The 18,920-nt window shown below is 27.9% G+C and overlaps 1 protein-coding gene across 22 annotated transcripts in view; it reads left to right on the top strand.

Annotated features, from left to right (window-relative positions):
* LOC107450753 (membrane-associated guanylate kinase, WW and PDZ domain-containing protein 1) overlaps positions 1-15,112 on the top strand; it is a 92,788-nt gene extending 77,676 nt beyond the window's left edge. For 7 of the 22 annotated variants that reach the window (XM_016066635.4, XM_043053002.2, XM_043053004.2 and 4 more), the window contains exons 12-19: positions 251-436; positions 1,352-1,430; positions 1,530-2,638; positions 6,146-6,350; positions 6,749-6,874; positions 9,138-9,499; positions 10,619-10,757; positions 12,888-14,445. In XM_016066635.4, coding sequence (XP_015922121.1) covers positions 251-436; positions 1,352-1,430; positions 1,530-2,638; positions 6,146-6,350; positions 6,749-6,874; positions 9,138-9,499; positions 10,619-10,757; positions 12,888-13,030 — 2,349 coding nt within the window. In that variant the 3' untranslated portion in view covers positions 13,031-14,445. Of the gene's footprint in view, positions 1-250; positions 437-1,351; positions 1,431-1,529; positions 2,639-6,145; positions 6,351-6,748; positions 6,875-9,137; positions 9,500-10,618; positions 10,758-12,887; positions 14,446-14,973 lie in introns of those variants that run through there. The other 15 variants (XM_043052998.2, XM_071178967.1, XM_071178969.1 and 12 more) reach the window with 4 other exon arrangements.
* Positions 15,113-18,920: the final 3,808 nt, after the last annotated feature.

Genomic DNA, 18,920 nt, shown 5'->3' with positions numbered 1-18,920 from the left:
ATTTAGTGGAACAATTTTAAAATCAAAAATGTGACTTATGTTTATGTTAAAAATTTTATTTTGTTAGATATTAATTAGAATACTTAAAATTTAATTCACCACTTAAAAGATCCTATTGTTCAATTTGTTAAGTGTTTGTGATAATTGTCACAATATTTGATTAAACTGGCCTGTTTGTCATTGAGATATTTGTTCCTTTACAAAAAATTAACATTTTAAATGTTTTAAGTCTGATCTATTTTAATTATAGGTTAAGAAAATCCTGGATAGAGATCGATGCCAGTATCTGCTTGAAGGTGACATCTTAATTGAAATCAATCACAAAAATATCCGTGGGCTTCCTCACAGTGAAGTAGTGCAGATCCTTAAGGAATGTCCCTGCGACAAATCAGCACATATCACTATACAAAGGGGCTTATTACCTCGTGTTACAAAGGTATCTACTCAATTTTATATATAAATTTTGTGCTGTGCTGATTTCTGATCCCAACTTTGATTTTGCAATATTTTTTCTTCTTAAATTTAATCTAAAATAAAGTTTTCTAGCTTTTTTCAAAAATAAATTTCTAGTTGGTTTTATTTTTACTATAATATTTAAAGGTTTTATTTTTAGTATAATATTTAAAAGAAGAATCTGTGTGAGTGTCTCTTAACTCAAGAACTGTTTTCACCTTCTAGATGTTGATGCTTTCTAGCTTACAGCTCTGTCTGTGTGACATAAATTTTTTTTATAGGCAGTTAATTTTCACTTTTCTTAAACAATTGGTTGGTCAAAACCAACTTTCACGTTGGTCAAAGCTAATGTGAAGTCACCGAATAAGTAGTTTGAGAACTATATTTAACTAAGTGATTATTTAGTTTATAGTAATGCTTTTGAAACAGTTTCTATAAATCTAAATACTATAAAGCAAAAAAATAAATTAAATTAAGTTTTGTTGTAAGGTGTAAATTCATTAGCCTAATTGCTTAGTTAAAAAAAAAAAATTAATAATATCATCTGAAATCAATAATATTATTTAAATGCTGATTGATACTGAGATAATTAATCTTTCTTTTAATGTATTGAACTTTTAATTTTTCAAATTGTTCTAGTTTATAAGTTTTAATATTGTGCATGATTGTTAATTGATAATAATTAGATTTTGTAAGGATGGGGGATACAGCCTGTGCAATTTACTATTCAGAAACTGTTAATGTTGTATCATTAGCATGATACAACAGCAAGAAACTGTTAATGTTAAATTGGCTATTTTCTTTCCGACGTCAATATTTTTTTAAATGTCGCTTTTTTTAAAAAACTAAATACATTTTTTGTTCTTTGACAAATTTAATTTATTTAATATATTTGCAGATGAAATCAGCAGATGACATTGGTATTCGTAGAAGTGTTAGTAATAATTCTTCTCATTCCTATCCGTACCGATCAACAGGTTTGTATTACTTACTCTCACTTAGTGTTTTCATTTTATAATATTCTCTTACCCAATCAAAATTCTTCCTATTGCTCATTACTTCTCATTTATTCTTAGAAGGTTATCAACCAGCACCGTCTACCATGTACCGCAGCAAGACACCGACTGCTGATCTCTACAGTTCACGAGAGAAAGAACCAGTTCACATAAACAGACCAAAGACTCCGCTCGTCGATACGAGGAATTGGCCAAAATCGCAGTCCATGTCCTCCGAACCTTTAGAGAGACTCAATGGTAATCACATACCTCGAGGAAACGGCATCATGAATCAACAACAAGAGTGTGTTCGCTTAAACCCTGATCCGATGAGGCATTCGGTGGGTGATCACGGATCAGACAATGCTGTTAACCGCCCATCTGCATTCCTCAATAATTGGAAAAATGACCATGGTCCTGCCTTAAGAACTGCTTATAGTGCTGCTTTGGACAAAACTACTGTTAATCCATCGTGGTACACTACATTAGGTAAATTGAGGGATACTTATTGGGCAGATAACCATAACAAAGAACTCAACAAATCTACTGATTTTAGTACTGTTAATCACTCGTCCGACATGCTGGATGGGGGTGGGCAATATGGTTATTTACATCCAAAACTGCCTCCTCCAGTACCACCACACACGCGATCAAACTTTAATGATTCATACGAAGATAGTGTTTTCTCTCATAGTCCTGGTAACCATTCTTGGCCCGCTAAACCTCATAACGAAAATGGACCTCATCGAGAATACGGGCTGGAGTGGAATCCTGATGGTTATCATCAGGACATCACGAATGACTCTTACAGACGATCCAACTCAGTGCGAAGCAATGGCCCATACAGTCAGCCACCTGTGCATGCAGGATCCTATGGGCCTAGTGATACACACCATGAACCCATCTACAGATCTGTATCTTCAGGTCATTCTCCTAATAGTTCTCAGTACGATAGTCTGTCCCGAAGGAAGCGAGGCACGTCCTTCGAGCACGAAAACCCGTCGGTCGTGTCTCTAAGCAAGGGAGACAATTTGTACGCGTCAAGCTCAATGTATTCACAACCTGGATCAGTATTAAAACCACCGATGCTCAGCCGTGTTCCAGAATATATAGACATGACGGTGACTCTCCATCGTCAAGAAAGTGGATTTGGTTTTAGGATAGTCGGTGGAACTGAAGAAGGCTCACAAGTAAGCTAAAACATATATTCCTTTAAAGCATACTTAAAAAAGTCATTTAGTGTTTCTAGATGTATGGAGCAAAATTAATTTCTTAAAAATTTTATTTTAGAGCTTTAGACTGTCAAGATATTTAATTAATATATATAAATTTTTTTCTGAGATTAATCCATTTATATATATACAGTTAGGCCTCTATTTAACGAAGATCCTAAATATCGCTAATACGTTCATTATATGGAAAATTCGTTAAATAGAAAATCATCTTTTAAAATACTTAAACAACACAAAACAGATTTTAAATTCATAAACATTAGACATAATTAAAATAGCAATTGATCTACCTTTATCTTGTAAACTAGTATCTACTATTTATTTTATAAATCTTAACCATAAGAGAAAGCGGCACGGAAAGCAAGAATCAAACAAAACATTATCCAGTGTTACACTATCATGCTACATACATTTTTTACTAAAAAAACTAAATTTATGAATAAAATTATAGCAGCGTTTATTTTAAAAGTAACTTAACACGTGTTCCATATACATTATCTCATGCATTCTTAAGATTAATTGCTTCTGATAAAATCTGTTAATTTTGTCTGAGTTTCGAAATGCAAAAAAAAAGGGAAAGTGATTTTACTGCTTTCTCTGAAAGTTAAGTGGCTTCGAAAATCAATTCAAGGTCATTTCCCTCCTAAAATGCATTAACAAGTTTGAAAAATTCTGAAATATTTTAGGAAATAGGGAAAGTGGATCTCAAGGAAAATTTTGTTAAATAGATAATTCACTTCGCTATTTACAAGTTATTTTATAAAGAAATTTCCAAAATGTTGTTAGTTCCTGGAAAAAAAATCGCAAAATAGAGAAATTCGCAAAATGGAAGTTCATTAAATAGAGGCTTCCTGTTTTTATGTTTTGTCCTTATATATTTTGTTATTATAAGTAGTTAAAATTGAAAGCTAAGTATTAGTAATTAAAAAAAACATTAGCTGTTTTGTGTTATCATTCGAAGGTTAAAGAATGAAACTTTATGAGTAAAAAAATAGAGAGAGAGAGAGAAAAGCAATGTAAAAAAGGGTACTTATGTATTATCCCTTCGATCATTTATACCAAATCTGAAAATAAATTTGGAAATGGCTCAAATTTGAATTGTACCGAAATAATGTTGGCATGATGTTTGTCGACGGTATCATGCATAAGAACCTGAAAAAGTTTGTCTTAAGAACCATATGATTAACTAACTTTGGTGTCAACAAAGTTATGTATATAGAATTTATTGCTAAGATTATATTTAAAGTTTTAAAAGGAAAATATTAACAACTAAACAAGAACAACTGAAGTTAAAATGTGGTAAAACTATTTTTTAATCTACCAAAAAAGACTTAACTTAGTTCAGAACAAAATAGTTGTTCTAAATCAAATGACATTTCATTGTTATTTGTAAATACTTATTGCAATATTTTTTAAATATGTCGAAAATTATTTTGATTTTATATTGATTGTTTTTGCATTTAGCTGCCTGCATGATATATATTTAATTGCTTGACTTAACTATATTTTCATGTATCTTTAATACTGTGTATCTTTATTATCTTGTGTATCTTTTTTATCTTTAATATCTTTATGAATCAAGATATTTAAATCACCTGGGTTTCTTTATTATTGTTAATAATTTTGTTTTGTGTTTATAATTATTTATATATGCTTAGTATATAAAGCATATATAAATGATTCATTATTCTTTATATAATAACTTATTGAAAATGCTTAATTTCAAGTTATACATTTCTACTTGTTTCTTTAAACTCTACTTTATATTTATATGTTAGTTCTTTTAATACATTTTCCGGCTATGTCATACGGCCCAAACAGTAACACAAGCCAGCGAAATTTAAGTTTTTGAAAAATACAAAAGAAGTTATTGCTGATTTATATGTTATTTGATGTGCTGTTTCCGAAAATGACCTTAATTTTCCACCATCAAGTCAGGATTTTTTGTTAAATCGATATTGATGTTTTTACTCAAATCCTATTTGGAGAAGAATTCTCTCAAGCAATTGTGCATGTACTATCTGGTAACTGTCGTTTTTATTAATTTCGATCTATGTAAAATTGAATCTTGTGAATGTAAACTAATTTTTGAGCTACCGGCTAATTTTTTATAGGTTAAAATAATGAAAAATACTGTTGCCATATCACGCAAGTCACTTCTGGTCGAGAGTAAAGCAATAAGTTTCTTGAGTTTAAACTTTTTACATTAGTTTCTAGAAGAAAATCACCGACATGCCATTTTAATTTATTTTTATTAAGGTAACTTACATAAAATTGACGATTGAGTAAGAATAGCAAATAGGGTCAATGATAGGAATATTTATATAGAGGGGTACTTTTTGTAGATTTAACCAAAGTATAATACTGGTCAGGCAAGAATGGAAGAAATTTAAAAAAGAAAATTTTTTTATGGTAAATGTCCATAAAAATTTCAATAAAATTGAATTTTTTAAGAAAACTTGAAGTGATGGAAATTTTTCATTATTTTTTTTTCTTTCATTTCAGCACCAAAAAGTTCAGCTATCAGACCCCTTGTATTTTTTTCATCGCAGGCCTGTGTAATTGGTATTAATGATAGTGACAAAAAGTAGCTGCGAATTTTAAATCTAGCACTTTCTTACACTTATCTTAAGTCTTGTTAAGAGTCAAATATTTTTTTATATTAAGCCTTACCATTTCCAATTTAGATTAAAAAAACAAATTTATAAAATCATTTCTAGCTGTGTGTTTAAAAAATTGTCATAACTCAGTGTATGTCAAAAAATTTCGGAAATTTTAAGCACAACGGGAATTTTTTAAAAAAAAATAAAATGCTTACATTTTCAGTCATCTGTCAGTTGGTAATAGAAAAAAGTTTACTTATTATTTTTATTGTATGTACGCAATGCAATATTTTCCAATTTCCACCTTTTGCTTCTTAAGATATTTCGATCATTCATAACATATATTTTTTGAAATATTTGAAACTGTTATCAACTGATTTTGAAACTTTTTTTTGGGGGGGGGGGTGTATGTACTTCTGATTATAATAAAACATGAGACATGCCTTTTCATCTAGTTGCTGCTAACACTTTTAATTTAATGACCTACAAAAAGCACGTAATTTCACTGTTTAAAATATATTTAGTTTAAAAATGAAAAAAAATTTTTAAATAAAATAGCATATGGCATCTTTCTTTCTTTTTCTTTTTTTTTTTTTTTTTTTTTTTTTTTTTTTTTAAAAAAAAATCTAAAATACAACTTTTCTGAAAAAAGGACGCATCTTGTTACTTTGACACCTCTAACTAAGTCTTGTAACCCTAAGAATAATCTTTTTTCGTATTAAACCCATTTTACAGCAGAACTTTATTTTAACTATGAACTAATTTGAATAATTGAGTTGGTTAATGGTGAAGGAAAAATTTAATTTTATATAAAATCAAAAAATTAATTGCTACTTGCTGTTTTTATTTCATCTAACTATAGAGTTCTTACTCCAAGGTTGCTATTGGCCATATAGTTCCTGGTGGAGCTGCAGACTTAGATGGGAGACTTAGAACTGGTGATGAGATAGTATCTGTAGATAATCAACTTGTACTGAATACCTCTCATCATCGTGTCGTACAATTGATTGGAAACACGACCAATGGAAAAGTTACCATGGGTGTGCGTCGGAGAGTGTCATCTGTTGGTAAGTTTTGATACATTTTAAATTACGGTTGTCTGTCGGAAATGTTATCTGCTTTTGTTTAATTAAAATGAGACTTAGACTGAACAGGGTGACCGGAACAGACTTTAATTTAATAGGATTCTATTAATTAATAAAATTTTTATTAAAAAAAAGTCCTTTCATTTAAGAGGATTAGGAACTTAATTTTGGGGACAACATTTGACATAATTCTTGACAAAATTTAATTATATTTGACTTCCTATCGTTTCTACACTCTGGCCAATTAATATGATTTTAAAGTCTTTCACATTTAGAAATAAAATTGCTTAATATATCAAATCTTTGAAAATGCAATTTTTATTGTATTCTAATCTTCAGAGTTATAGTTTTATTTCATCGCATCCTTATTTCGCTTGTAGATTCTGCCTATCATTCAAGATCGATGGAAAGCATATATCCATATGATGTCACTGTTACACGCCAGGAAAATGAGGGCTTTGGTTTTGTGATTATATCATCTGTAGGAAGAGCTGGTGCTACAATTGGTTAGTAGCTTTAGGTTAATTATGCAACAAATCATTTTTTTTTTGTTCTTAAGAAACTGTACTTTGCTACCAATTTTATTTAGACCTAAAGATAATTCATTTAACAAACTGATTTTTTACTTTATTTATTTTTTCTTTTAAGATATTTTTTCTGATAAGAGAAAAAAATGACTTTGTTTAAATGTGTTCTCCAAATAAAATTTTTAAATATTAAATTTTGGATTACATTTAGTAATTTTCATGCAATGCATTTAATATTGTTTAGAGATCATATTTTTTTCACTGATAGTATTCATTCAAAAATGTGTGCAATATTAACAGTGATGAATATTTACTTATTTCTGGATCTATACTTAGATATTGAAACATAATAATGTGCGTGCAATACCAGCTGAAATGAAATATATCTATAGTAATAAAGTTCTACAATTTCAAGGTTCTTTTCTTGGTTGCTGTACTGTTGTAATACCAGCTGAAATTAGATAATTATTAAGTATAGTAATAGAGTTTTTACAAGTTGAAGATTTTCTTGGTGCAACGTAATAAAAGATTGAACAATATTTATATAACTTACTCTCAGGAAGAAAAGAAAAGCCTTTTTATTCCATTTTAAATTATGTTTTGAATTGCATTTGATCTGTTAAATTAGTTGAATATTTTTTTTTTCCTTTAGTAATTCTTATGATATAAAATTCAAAAGTTTGTTAAATGTGAGTATGTTAATCTGAAGTGGTTTATTAATGTGTGCAAATAGCCACATTAAAAGTGAACTTTTTTTTTTTAAATTTTAAATGTAGCCTTTTATTTCTGTCTATAAACTGCGAATCCCTGAATTAAATTTCTGGCATTTCGCCTCCATGACCTAACTCAGATTAGAAATAAGCAAATAAAATATAAAATAAAACCTTATATTATTCACATTAAATCTTATTTACATTTTTGTTACCTTAAAGTTCTTAAAATAAAATGAATAAATTTCATAGCTAATCAGAATATTAGTTCAAATCCATCATACATTTCAGATGTAGAAAGTATAATTTTCTCTAAAGAAGTAGGTTCACGAAGGACTGTTTTGCCTTAACTTATCCAATACTCTTCTATTCAATCTGTTACTTATCAGTTTAAAATTCAGGCATCTTTTAACGTTCTGTCTTTGCTTCCTCAAATACCACATGGATAATTTGCTGATATACCTAATAATTATTTGTATTTAAGTAATAATATTATATTCAATTTGTATTCATGCATCTTATTAGTTTTAAAAAAATATTTAATATTGAAAATAAATGTTTATTAACCTAATTCAGATGTAACAGATTAACTTATCAGCAACAACCCATTTCATATGAACTTAAGGGCTCTGGAAGAAATTGATTGAAATGACAGAAACTAAAATTGACCCATACAATTGTTTAATGGTAACTACTCAAAGAATAGTTCAAGTATATTATGCAAAATTTTAAAATTTGTATAACCTATTAAATTATTTTGAATTTTTATTTATTTATTTTTTTCACATATAGTATCCTTATTCTTCTAAATAAAAATGTAAGCTTATGCAACTAGATAAATATGTAATACTTATATCTAACTAAATTATGATACGTCTGTTCACAATAAGATTATTACAAATTATTTTAAGGTCACAATGTGTTTCATATTAGAAATTTTGTTTTAAATTTTCTTTTATTTGTAAAACTGATTTATTTAAAAACAGAAGAACCAGTTCTCCCTTTATTTATAATGTTAGTAAATTTTAGCAAAATACAATTAAGGTATCAAATGCTGAGCTGAGTTATATTTTTAAAAGCTATAATATATTTATGTTTGAATACTTACAAGCTTTGTTTTTAAAAATATCTATAATTGAAAATGCACTTTAAACTATTCATGAGTTTTAGCTTAATGAAAAAAATTATGTTTATGACTTTATGAATTTGTTTAAGAAATAATCATTGTTTTGAAATTTATACATTAAGTTATTTAAAAATAATACTATTGTTTAAACTAGATTGCAATTAAAAACTGTTTTAATTTAATACTTGATATTCCTTTATAAAAAGAATTTCTCCCACTTGGGTTTCAAGAAGCCTATTTCTTCCAGTGCTGTGTGATTTTATTTAGTGTAGATAGACTTTAAAATTGTTTACTGATAAATTCCTGGGGATGGCATTCAAAGCTTCTCTAGCTCGTGTTATATTCTATCTGTACCCATGTATTTTTCAGTGCTATTTTGTTCTAAATTCTTATTTTCTTTGCCCAGGCCGCATCATTGAAGGCAGTCCTGCTGACCGATGTGGGCAGCTGCATGTGGGAGACCGAATCCTAGCTGTAAACAATGTGAGCATACTAAATATGCACCATGGTGAAACAGTGAATCTTATTAAGGACTCTGGCTACTCCATCACCCTCACCATTGGACCCCCACAGGATGACACCTCCAGCACCACATCTACTTCTCAAAGGGGAGAGGATGTGGACGATCAGTACCACGCCATAGAACTGCACAGGGGAACACGGGGGTTTGGTTTCAGCATAAGAGGTGGAAAGGAGTTTCAGAACATGCCATTGTTTGTGCTGCGTATAGCTGAAAACGGCCCTGCTCACCAAGATGGGAAGCTAATGGTATTTTATTTCTCTCTCACTTTTTTTGTTTTGTTGTCATTAATTAGGATGAAATACTTCTGCAAAAAAGCAGAAATATGCTTTTTTCTCTCAAGTTTTAAAATTTCCGACAATGTTCCACACGCATAATTCGTAATTTTTTGGGGTCCAATTATTACAGACTCCACTGTAGAACAGAAAGAGCGAAGTTCTTCATTGTTGAGTTTTACGAATTTTTTTCGGAAGCCAATATTTGATCCGGGAGTTTTCTCCTTGGTGAGGAGGCCCACTCTGAATTTTTCTTATCCGTACATTACTATTTTATTGACTCCGCTGGTTCTTTTTTTTTTTTTTAGTCGTTTGTGCACATATTTGTTTACTTGTGTCTTTTTTACGTGGTACATTGTAAAATAAATGTATTTTGACATTGGAAATCCATTTGATGGACAAACAAAGTGGGTACGATCCATGCTGCTGAAAAAAATAAATTGACAGATTGGTTAAATGAAACAGTCAAAAGTGACTAAAACTGTTCATAGCAATCTATCAGAAGATATTGAGGTGAAAGTAAGTGGTGATTTTAATTTAAAATCACTGACTGACAATTAATTAAAAACTGACAATTATTTAAAACATTATTAACTATTAATATGATAAATTTTCATCATTCATGATTATTAAGCCTTATATATTGCTTCATTTTCTTTAATATAGCAGGGTTCAAAGACATTTAAAATTATGTTAAAGAAAAATTAAAATTTCACTGTATCTTATTGATATCACAGTATTACATAGAACACTCCCACCTTCCAGTGTCTGCATTGTAAAAGTAATTTTTGTCCACTTTCATGCTTGCTTTAGTTTAAGTTAATGGTAATATTAGAACCAGAGTTATGATGTTGTAAAATTCTTTTCAGACATTTAACCACTTTTACAGTTCCTCATTTATACCTAAAAAAAAAAAAAAACATTTGATGCTACCTAAGAGAAAGAATAAGATAGTGTCATTTAGGTTAGGCAATCCATAGGAAAACTCACGTTTGAGCCTTGTACCTGCAAACTCCATCTAAGCAATCATTAGAATAGCAATAGACATCATAAGATAATTAAATTGTTTCATAGATTGTTTTATTCTTTCAGGTGGGAGATCAGATAATTGAAATAAATGGAAAGAACACAAAGAATATGACTCATGCCGAAGCAATTGAACTAATCCGGCAAGGTAATAATTCTGTAAGATTGCTGGTTAGAAGAGGAGGCAGGCTACATTCACAAGAAGGTAAGTGTTCAATCAACATTCTAAATATTTCATTATTTTTATTTTATTTGTTTTTTAGAATTTTGCTTTAGATTTTTGATTTTATTTTCTCTTACTATATTGTGTAAAACAAACTATTGATGTCTTTGTTTTGTGATGACAAGCAAAATTCTTGACTTTAGCTGTAAAAATTGAAAATGAAACAAATAAAGTTTTTTTTTAGTAAATCTATAAACATTTTAAATGTGTAGTTTTTGCACTTCAAGAAATAATTTAACTTGAGAACAAATCATTATTTTGTTATTAAAACTCTTAATAGTATTAGTATTGGGTGGTAAAAAGCTTCTTTAAACTTAAAATATTATTATTTATTTATTTTTATTTTTTGCTTTTTAATATTTTTTGGGGGAAAGCATTTGCCCTTTTTACACAATCTATTATTTTTATGTAGAATTTTATCAATATTTATTTCTAGTATTAGTGTTTATTGTATACTAAATTTTATTTATTATTGTTGATGCATTTAATGGTTTTAAAATAATAATCACTTTTCTGTAGTTTTTTCTTACTGAAATTGAGGAATTTGGCTTGTAAGCAGTTTTTCTAACTTTAATAATATTAATGTGTAGATTTTATTTTTATTTATTTATTTATTCATTTTAATGCTAGCTTATATTCTATTAAACAGACTAAAACCTAGCGTTATGACCAGTGCTTAGTTAGGATAATATAACAGTGTTGCTGAAAGGATAATAAAGGAAACAAGTCATCAAAAAGAGACTATTATTAATCCTAGATATATCTATTAACTTATATCCATTTAACTCTAACTAATCATTCAATTTTAACTCTAGATAACTAATATCAGTGTTACTATGTAACCAATTTTTAGATTCATACGAAAAGCATGTTTAATTTTATACTTTTATTAAAATGTAAGTAAGGGATAAAATTTGATATTTCCTTTACAATCTTAAGCAGTATTGATTTCTGAAAAGTTTGACAATTGTTTGCTTATCTAAAATTTAAAAAAAAAAATCATTAAAGTTCTATTAAGTGCTAAAATCTCTTGGAAATTTTTTTTAAATTTTTTTTTTGAAGCTTAGTTGTAAAAAGTGAGTCTTATTTTATTAATGATGCTGTGGTCAAAGCACTTAATATCTTGTAACCTGCTAAATCAACTGTAAATAAAAGTGATTTCAGAAATTCGTATCTGAATGTTCTTATATCTGATATTAGTAATAATGAATGTTATAATGTTATTTAAAAAAATATTCAGGGTAAGATTAAATTATTCCACAGTTTCAAAAGTTTCAGTTGTTAATTTGCAAGTATACGACCTATAAAAATAAAGACAGTAAGTTCTGTTGCATATAAATGTTAAAAAGCAAAAAAAATTTCGAATCTGATTGGTGCAAATCCTTTGTGGGCCCATCAACGTACGCAATGAGAATAACTCTGTAGCCGAGCGTTAATAAAATCTACGTTTGACGCTCAGAAAAATCTGTGCGAAATCATTAGAGTTGTTCCTCAGAAATAGAGTTTTAAATATCTGACTTTTTGAAATTTTGATTTCGCAGGAACTATAAAGTATGTTTTTGTGCCTGATTTTGTCACTTAAAATATCGCCTGCTTTAGTTAATTAGCATATTTGCGGTCACTGCCTCAAACCATTCAGATTGAGTCCTAGAACAGAAAGATTCGATCATTAGATCAAAAGTTATTCAGGGTGGTCTGTTTATAGTTTTTAGCACTGTACTTTATTTCTTAGAGGATATAAAAAAGCATTGATCTCTTAAATCACAAATATTTAGTAATTTTCTAGCATTTCTTAAATTACTGTCGAGAAAAGCGTAAATTTTTGGAAGTTTAAAGAACAAATTTGTAAAAAGGTGCTTTAAAATAAAAATAATAAAAACTAATCCATGTAAACATGAATTATAACTTCTTAATATATCCTCCTATATAACCAAGCCAATATTTTATTCGAAATCATTTTAAATATTGGTGAAAATTAAGTTCTCCCGTTAAGTTTGTCTTCTAAAAGTAACGAAGTGTTACAAAAGTAGTTTGAAGTCGCTACATGTAGAAAGAAGTAGTAGTAGTTAACTACTAAGATGATATGTAAATGGATTGTTTTATAAATTTTAGAAGAATCTACTGTACCACAAGTGCCGATGAACAGATTCATTCCTCATCACCCCCCTCAAATGACACCTAATGGCCTTGTTGGAGGATCTGTTGCTGACACTATATCTCAAGACTACTATGCATGGGGATATGAACAAAACTAACTCTCATCTTAAGACAGTGGGTTCATGCCAATTGATTGTTTTTACTACAAAAGTTCTTTAAAAATTTGATCTGTTCTTGAAAGATTGTTATTACATCTTATGTTGTAAATCTGTCAATTTTATGAAAAATTTACCTGTATTGATTTTAAACATGACTTGTTAGCTTAAAAAAAAAAATTTTTTTTTTCATTGTACTTGAAATATGATGGAAAAAAAACTTACTATAATCTGTTGGTAATTAATATTTCTTATTTATTACAAACTTATGTATTAAAAATAATATTTTAAGTACAAATCAATACAAAAAATATTATTTTGTTTTAATAAAATAGGACGTGGATGTTTCTTTAGTTATAAATTGTACTGCAGCATTGTTTTGCAAGTTATGTAAAAACAGAAATTTTAACTGACATAAAACATTCAGAAAGTTGAAATCTAAGAGGCTGCCAAACATCTTAGCATAGAAGAATTTTGATCTTTTAAAAAAAAAAAAAAACAGACTGCTGTTCTGTATAAAAACAAAAACTATAATTATGAATGCACTTATATAATTTTCATTTTTAAAAATGTGCTATGGTCATCATAAAATAGTAATCAGCAAAAAAAATTCATTTTTTTAAATATAATAATTTGCAATAAAACTTGCACAACTTTCGTATGCGTCTAGGTTTGTGTGTTTCACATGAACATAAGTTACAAATATTGCTGTGATCATTTGGTGCACTTAAATTATACATCTCCCCTACTTTCCACAATTGCAATATCTTTATTGTACATTATCATAAAAACAAAACAAAAAAATCATGTTGGGTTTAAAGCTTTTATGTTGTATAGCTAGCAATTATTTACCAATTTGTATAATGTTTCGTTGCATTTATATGTATAATTGTATAAATGTTTTTAGAAAACAAATTTTTAGAGCCTCGCTTGCCATTTTTTTATTAGCATAATGTTGATTATGTAAGCATCTTCATTGATTTACAACAAAGATAATTTTTATAGTGAAGTTATATTTGTAAATAGGATAGATTTTCATGCGAACGTATGCCGTTTAGTATTTTAGATTATACCATTTATAATGTACATTTGTTATCTATGTAGTGTTGTTATGTTGATTTATATATACAACATTTTTCTTTGTTCTTTCATATGAAAGGCTATCTAAATTTCTTTCCTGTGTGTTTTTAGACTAAAATAAGGCTTGTTAAAACTCATCTTATTCAATTTAGATTATTGGAAAAAAAGTATTGAAGTATCGAAAAAATTTTATTTTTTTGTAAAAGTAATTTCTTTTTTATAAAAGTAATTGCTCCTGCAATTTCTTGGTTTTAAATGTTATATTCATTTTTAGTGCTCCTTGTTCAAAACTTTAAAAAAAATTCTTAACTCTGTGTTAAAATAAATATCATTAAAAATTCTCATAGTAAAACTTGCATGGCTTTGTTTGGCAGCTATTGAAAATAAGAAAAGCAGCTGTTTTTAATATATTTTAGCAGCTAATATTTCCTTTTTTTAAGGGGGAGACTTATGAAAAATACGTTATTTAGCAGAACCATCACTAGACTTTGCGGGGGACCCTTATAAATATTCTCTCTTTCTACTGTGCCTTTCAAAAATGAATCATTTAGAACATCTATATTATTGAAATAATTTTTTTTTTATATTTCATCCATGCAATATTAGTGGCTGTGAAGGCGATATTTTGTGTTTAAGTGGTCTGCTTAGATATTCATCTAAAATTGTTAAATTGAACCTTATATTTTAATAATAAAAATTAACTCAAAAAAAATATTTTTTTGAAGAGCCCATGGAAATTTTTAGCCTTCTGTCTTCTTTTTTCTTCCATTTCTTTGATAAAATATTAAAAAAAATGTTTTTATATTTTCAATACAAAAACTAATTTTAAAAAATTTATTTTCTTATAATTTTTTTGTTTTTAACAGTACAGTTGTAGGGGTCAAGACAGGTCTCCCACCATTCGATGGCTCTACATTAAAATGTAAAACTCTGGCTGGAATACTTCTTGATGTGTAATAAAAACATTAACGCTAAAATATTTCATCGAAATTTGTTCTTTGCATGTTTGCGTGCAACTAAATGTATCAAAGTATTGTTTTAATGAACAACGAATAATGTTATATATGAAAGTTTTTGCCTTAGTTTTAATTATTTATATAATTGTGTCCCATGATTGTAATAGAAGTCAGGTACTCTTAGAGTTTGCTCATAATGGCTAATACTAAATACCATATTACAACTAATTCAATATAAGAAATATCTATAACAAATTAACAGACTTGGGTATAAAACTGGGCATCAGTTCCTTTTCCTTCGGCTGGATTTTAAAATGGCTTGAAGTATAATATGAAGCAGCAGGTACGAAAAAGAAAATTTTTATATGTACAATGATACAATACAAAACAATTTAAATTGCTACTTTTAACTAGTATTTTGTAATAGATCCATGTTATAAATAATATTAACTATCTCTATTCTGGATATGGTACTTTTTGTGAAACTAAAAATTTTAAATACAATAGTTCATTTTTTTTTTTCCTCTTTTTTATTTCATATTAAATAAATAAATACATTAGTGAATCAGTTATTTGATGCCGAATATAAAGGTATTTTTAAGTGTTGTTGCCTTAACAGAAAAAGAAGTAATATCTCTGATCTTAAAAATTCTGCTGATTGTGGATGATATTGAATCCATTGTTTAGAAGGCATCATTTCATGGACTTAAAGGTATTTTATAAATAAACATTGAAATGTTTAAAATTCAAGTAGTTTTCCCAGAGAGCTTTATGAAATTTCTATGTGCTTTACATTTAAAGAGAATATTTAGGAACCCTATTTCTGTATAAGTAGTTTACATTAATAGATTGCCTTTTGAACCACACTAAAGTAGTTTTTTCATGTTTTTACCTTTTTTTTAATTAGGATATGAATTCCTAATTGGAAAAAGATGCATCATTCATAAGTGACACTATGAAAATAATGAAATTAAATTCTTCATTATCTTTCATTTTGGAAATCTTAATCGAATTTTTAAAAAAAACTCACATTGAATTAAATTATATTAGGCTGTTTCTTGAATACTCTGTCGTCGCACTGAATAATGCTTTTTAGTGAATGATGTTCTGTTTTCATTGCTGCTGTTATTTTGCAACTGTTATTGATAACAGTCAGATAAAGTTAAGCCCACACTGTATGCTAATTCTGATAATGGTGCAAAATCTCAATTTGGAGAAAAGACCACAGTTTATTGAAAATAAAAAAGTACTTGTGATTTAATTTTTTTTTAAATTACCTCACATGGACTCATTAAAATTTCTAAAATGGTGAGTTTTCATTTAGGTTAAAAAAAAAAAAACTTTCCAGGTGCGCAATTAAAAAAAAATCCTTTAATATCTTTACAAATATTTAATTATTTCTCTGCTCTGAAGTCAAGATTATTCCTTACACCAAAATGGTAAGGATAGTTTAAAATTATATGCCTTGAGTGCGGCTTTTTTTTTTTTTTTTTTTTTAATTTTTTTTTTTTTTTTTTTTTTTTTTTTTTTTTTCCTTGATGAAAGGCTTTGAAAATAGGATGAAAAATATTTTTAAAAAAATCTGGTTTTCCGAAAGTGTTCCGATTAGATGTCAAAAATGAACATTTATTTTGTCTGCCATATGTTTAAATCAGGTGGTTTTCATTAAAAAGATTTTGGCTATCTGCATATTAGTGTTTCTCTACATAATAAGACGAATTTACTCAATATACAGCTAATGAAATACTTTATATTATTTTCGATTACATTATTACCTAATTGAAGGTCACTTTATAATACAACATTCTTTATTATATAGTGAATTTCCCAAGGTTAAAATTGAACTTTCTATGCAATGTAAAATATAAAACACATGTTAATTAACTTATTAGATAATTATTTAGCTAGATTTTACACCTGTTAATTGTTAAAATAAAACTATCTAGTGTTTTTTGTACAAGGGGTAAAAAATATAGAACTGGCTTTGTATATAAAATAATGATTATTTCATTTTTACTCTTCTCTCAAATATTGTTCCTCTTGCCTTCCAGTTATCGAGAGCAATTTGTTGGAATTTTAAGGAAAATTTTTAAGAAATTAAAAATTTTCTTCCATGTGTGTTAAATCTCCCCTCATAAAAAGTGAATACGGAAAAAACAAATGTTTCGAAATTCCTAATAATTAATTAACTTTAAATACATATGTATATTACTAGTAGATAAATTCTATGTGGTAATCAATATTTAAAATTTACAAGAACTGTATCTGTGATTGTTTGTATTTTGTAAATATTGTGAGAGATCTCATTCTATACTAAGTAGATAAAAATTTTACATTGAAAGAAAAAAAAATTGAATGTCTTTGTTTATTCAAAGTATGTGCCTACAAAGAAAGAATTGGCCAAAATATTTTCGATACTTTTGTTTCTCTTTTTTTTTTACGAGAGTTTTAAATTCTCATTTGAAACCAAATATCCATGTATTCCAGATGACTTGCCTTTTTGTCTGCCAAAAATAAAATGTATTTTTTGTATTATTTTTTGACTCTTTCTTTTAACACAAATATATTGTTATATATCCTGACAACAGAACGTTTACAAATAATGTAGAAATACACCCATAAAAATGTTCTTTCAACTAGAGTTCTAGATAAGTATGTGTATTTTTGGCAATTATGACTCCCAAATATAAAGCCGGTTTCAAGGAATTATAAATCCTACATTGTAAAAAACTTGTTATGGTAAATCAAAATATACCCTAGGATTTGTGTGTTTTGGACTAATTACGGTCTTAATTTTTTTTAATAAGCATATACACTCACGCAAATACATAAGGATATTTTCAAAACATATCCCACAGATATTTTAATATAAAAAAGCGCTAAGTGTCCATTGTATTGTTAGCTTTATATATGCACACGGACCTGTTTTGGACTAATTAAGGTCTTTAAAAACATACTGTAAATATTTCTACACATGTTTAGGTTTTTCAGGAAAGTATGACTCATTTTTTTTTAACAGGAACCGGTTTGCAACATGTCTAGCTTCAAACAGAAATCGTAAAGTATCTATTGTAATATTTTGCTATGTGAATGCACTGGGATTTCTGTATTAAAGATAAATTAAGTTCTTTAAAAATTTTGTTTAAATATGCATTGGTAGTTTCGGAAAATATGACCTATTTTTATACGAAACCAATTTCAAATGAATCGCAATAAAATGCTCTTGGATTTACGCGTTTTGTTCTAATTAGAAGTTAGCTCTACATGTGATCTGTGCTTAGCTTTTTTTAGAATAATTTAAGCTTTCATAAAATGTCCCATATACATTCAAGACATATTGGGTAATTAGACAATCATGTCTTTTTTTTTTTTACTTTCATCATCTTAAAAACGAATTATTACTGAGTTCAATGCGATGAATCAGAATGGCGATTCAATTCAAAAAAGACTACCATTCATATCTAGACATTCTTTTGGTGCAAGACTTGAGATGGAAATTATTCCTTCCTTTAAGGCCATTCTTATTGACTATGATCCACACTCATACGAGCATCTTACTAAATTCGAGCCAATTTTTTAAAGAAAAAAATTCTTTTTTCTGCAAATATTTTGAAAATATTACGTGGTAATTAAAATAAAAGTTAATACACTGCCATAATTAAACTAAACATATTATGGCTGAGAATACACAAAAATTTGGAACAGAAAAAATGTTCATGTTTTATTTAAAGTCGTGCAAGATTATTATAGATTTTATAAGTTCTGCAAGAAACCGAAACTAATTATTTAATCCATTTATTATGTGAAATAATAAGTTTGTGAGAGAAAAAATTATGTCTGAAATATATTCATAAAAT

The sequence above is a fragment of the Parasteatoda tepidariorum genome, chromosome 3 (assembly GCF_043381705.1).
Source record: "Parasteatoda tepidariorum isolate YZ-2023 chromosome 3, CAS_Ptep_4.0, whole genome shotgun sequence".
Taxonomy (NCBI): Eukaryota; Metazoa; Arthropoda; class Arachnida; order Araneae; family Theridiidae; genus Parasteatoda; species Parasteatoda tepidariorum.
Note: the sequence above shows the minus strand (reverse complement) of the source record. Positions and strands in the feature narration are given on the sequence as shown.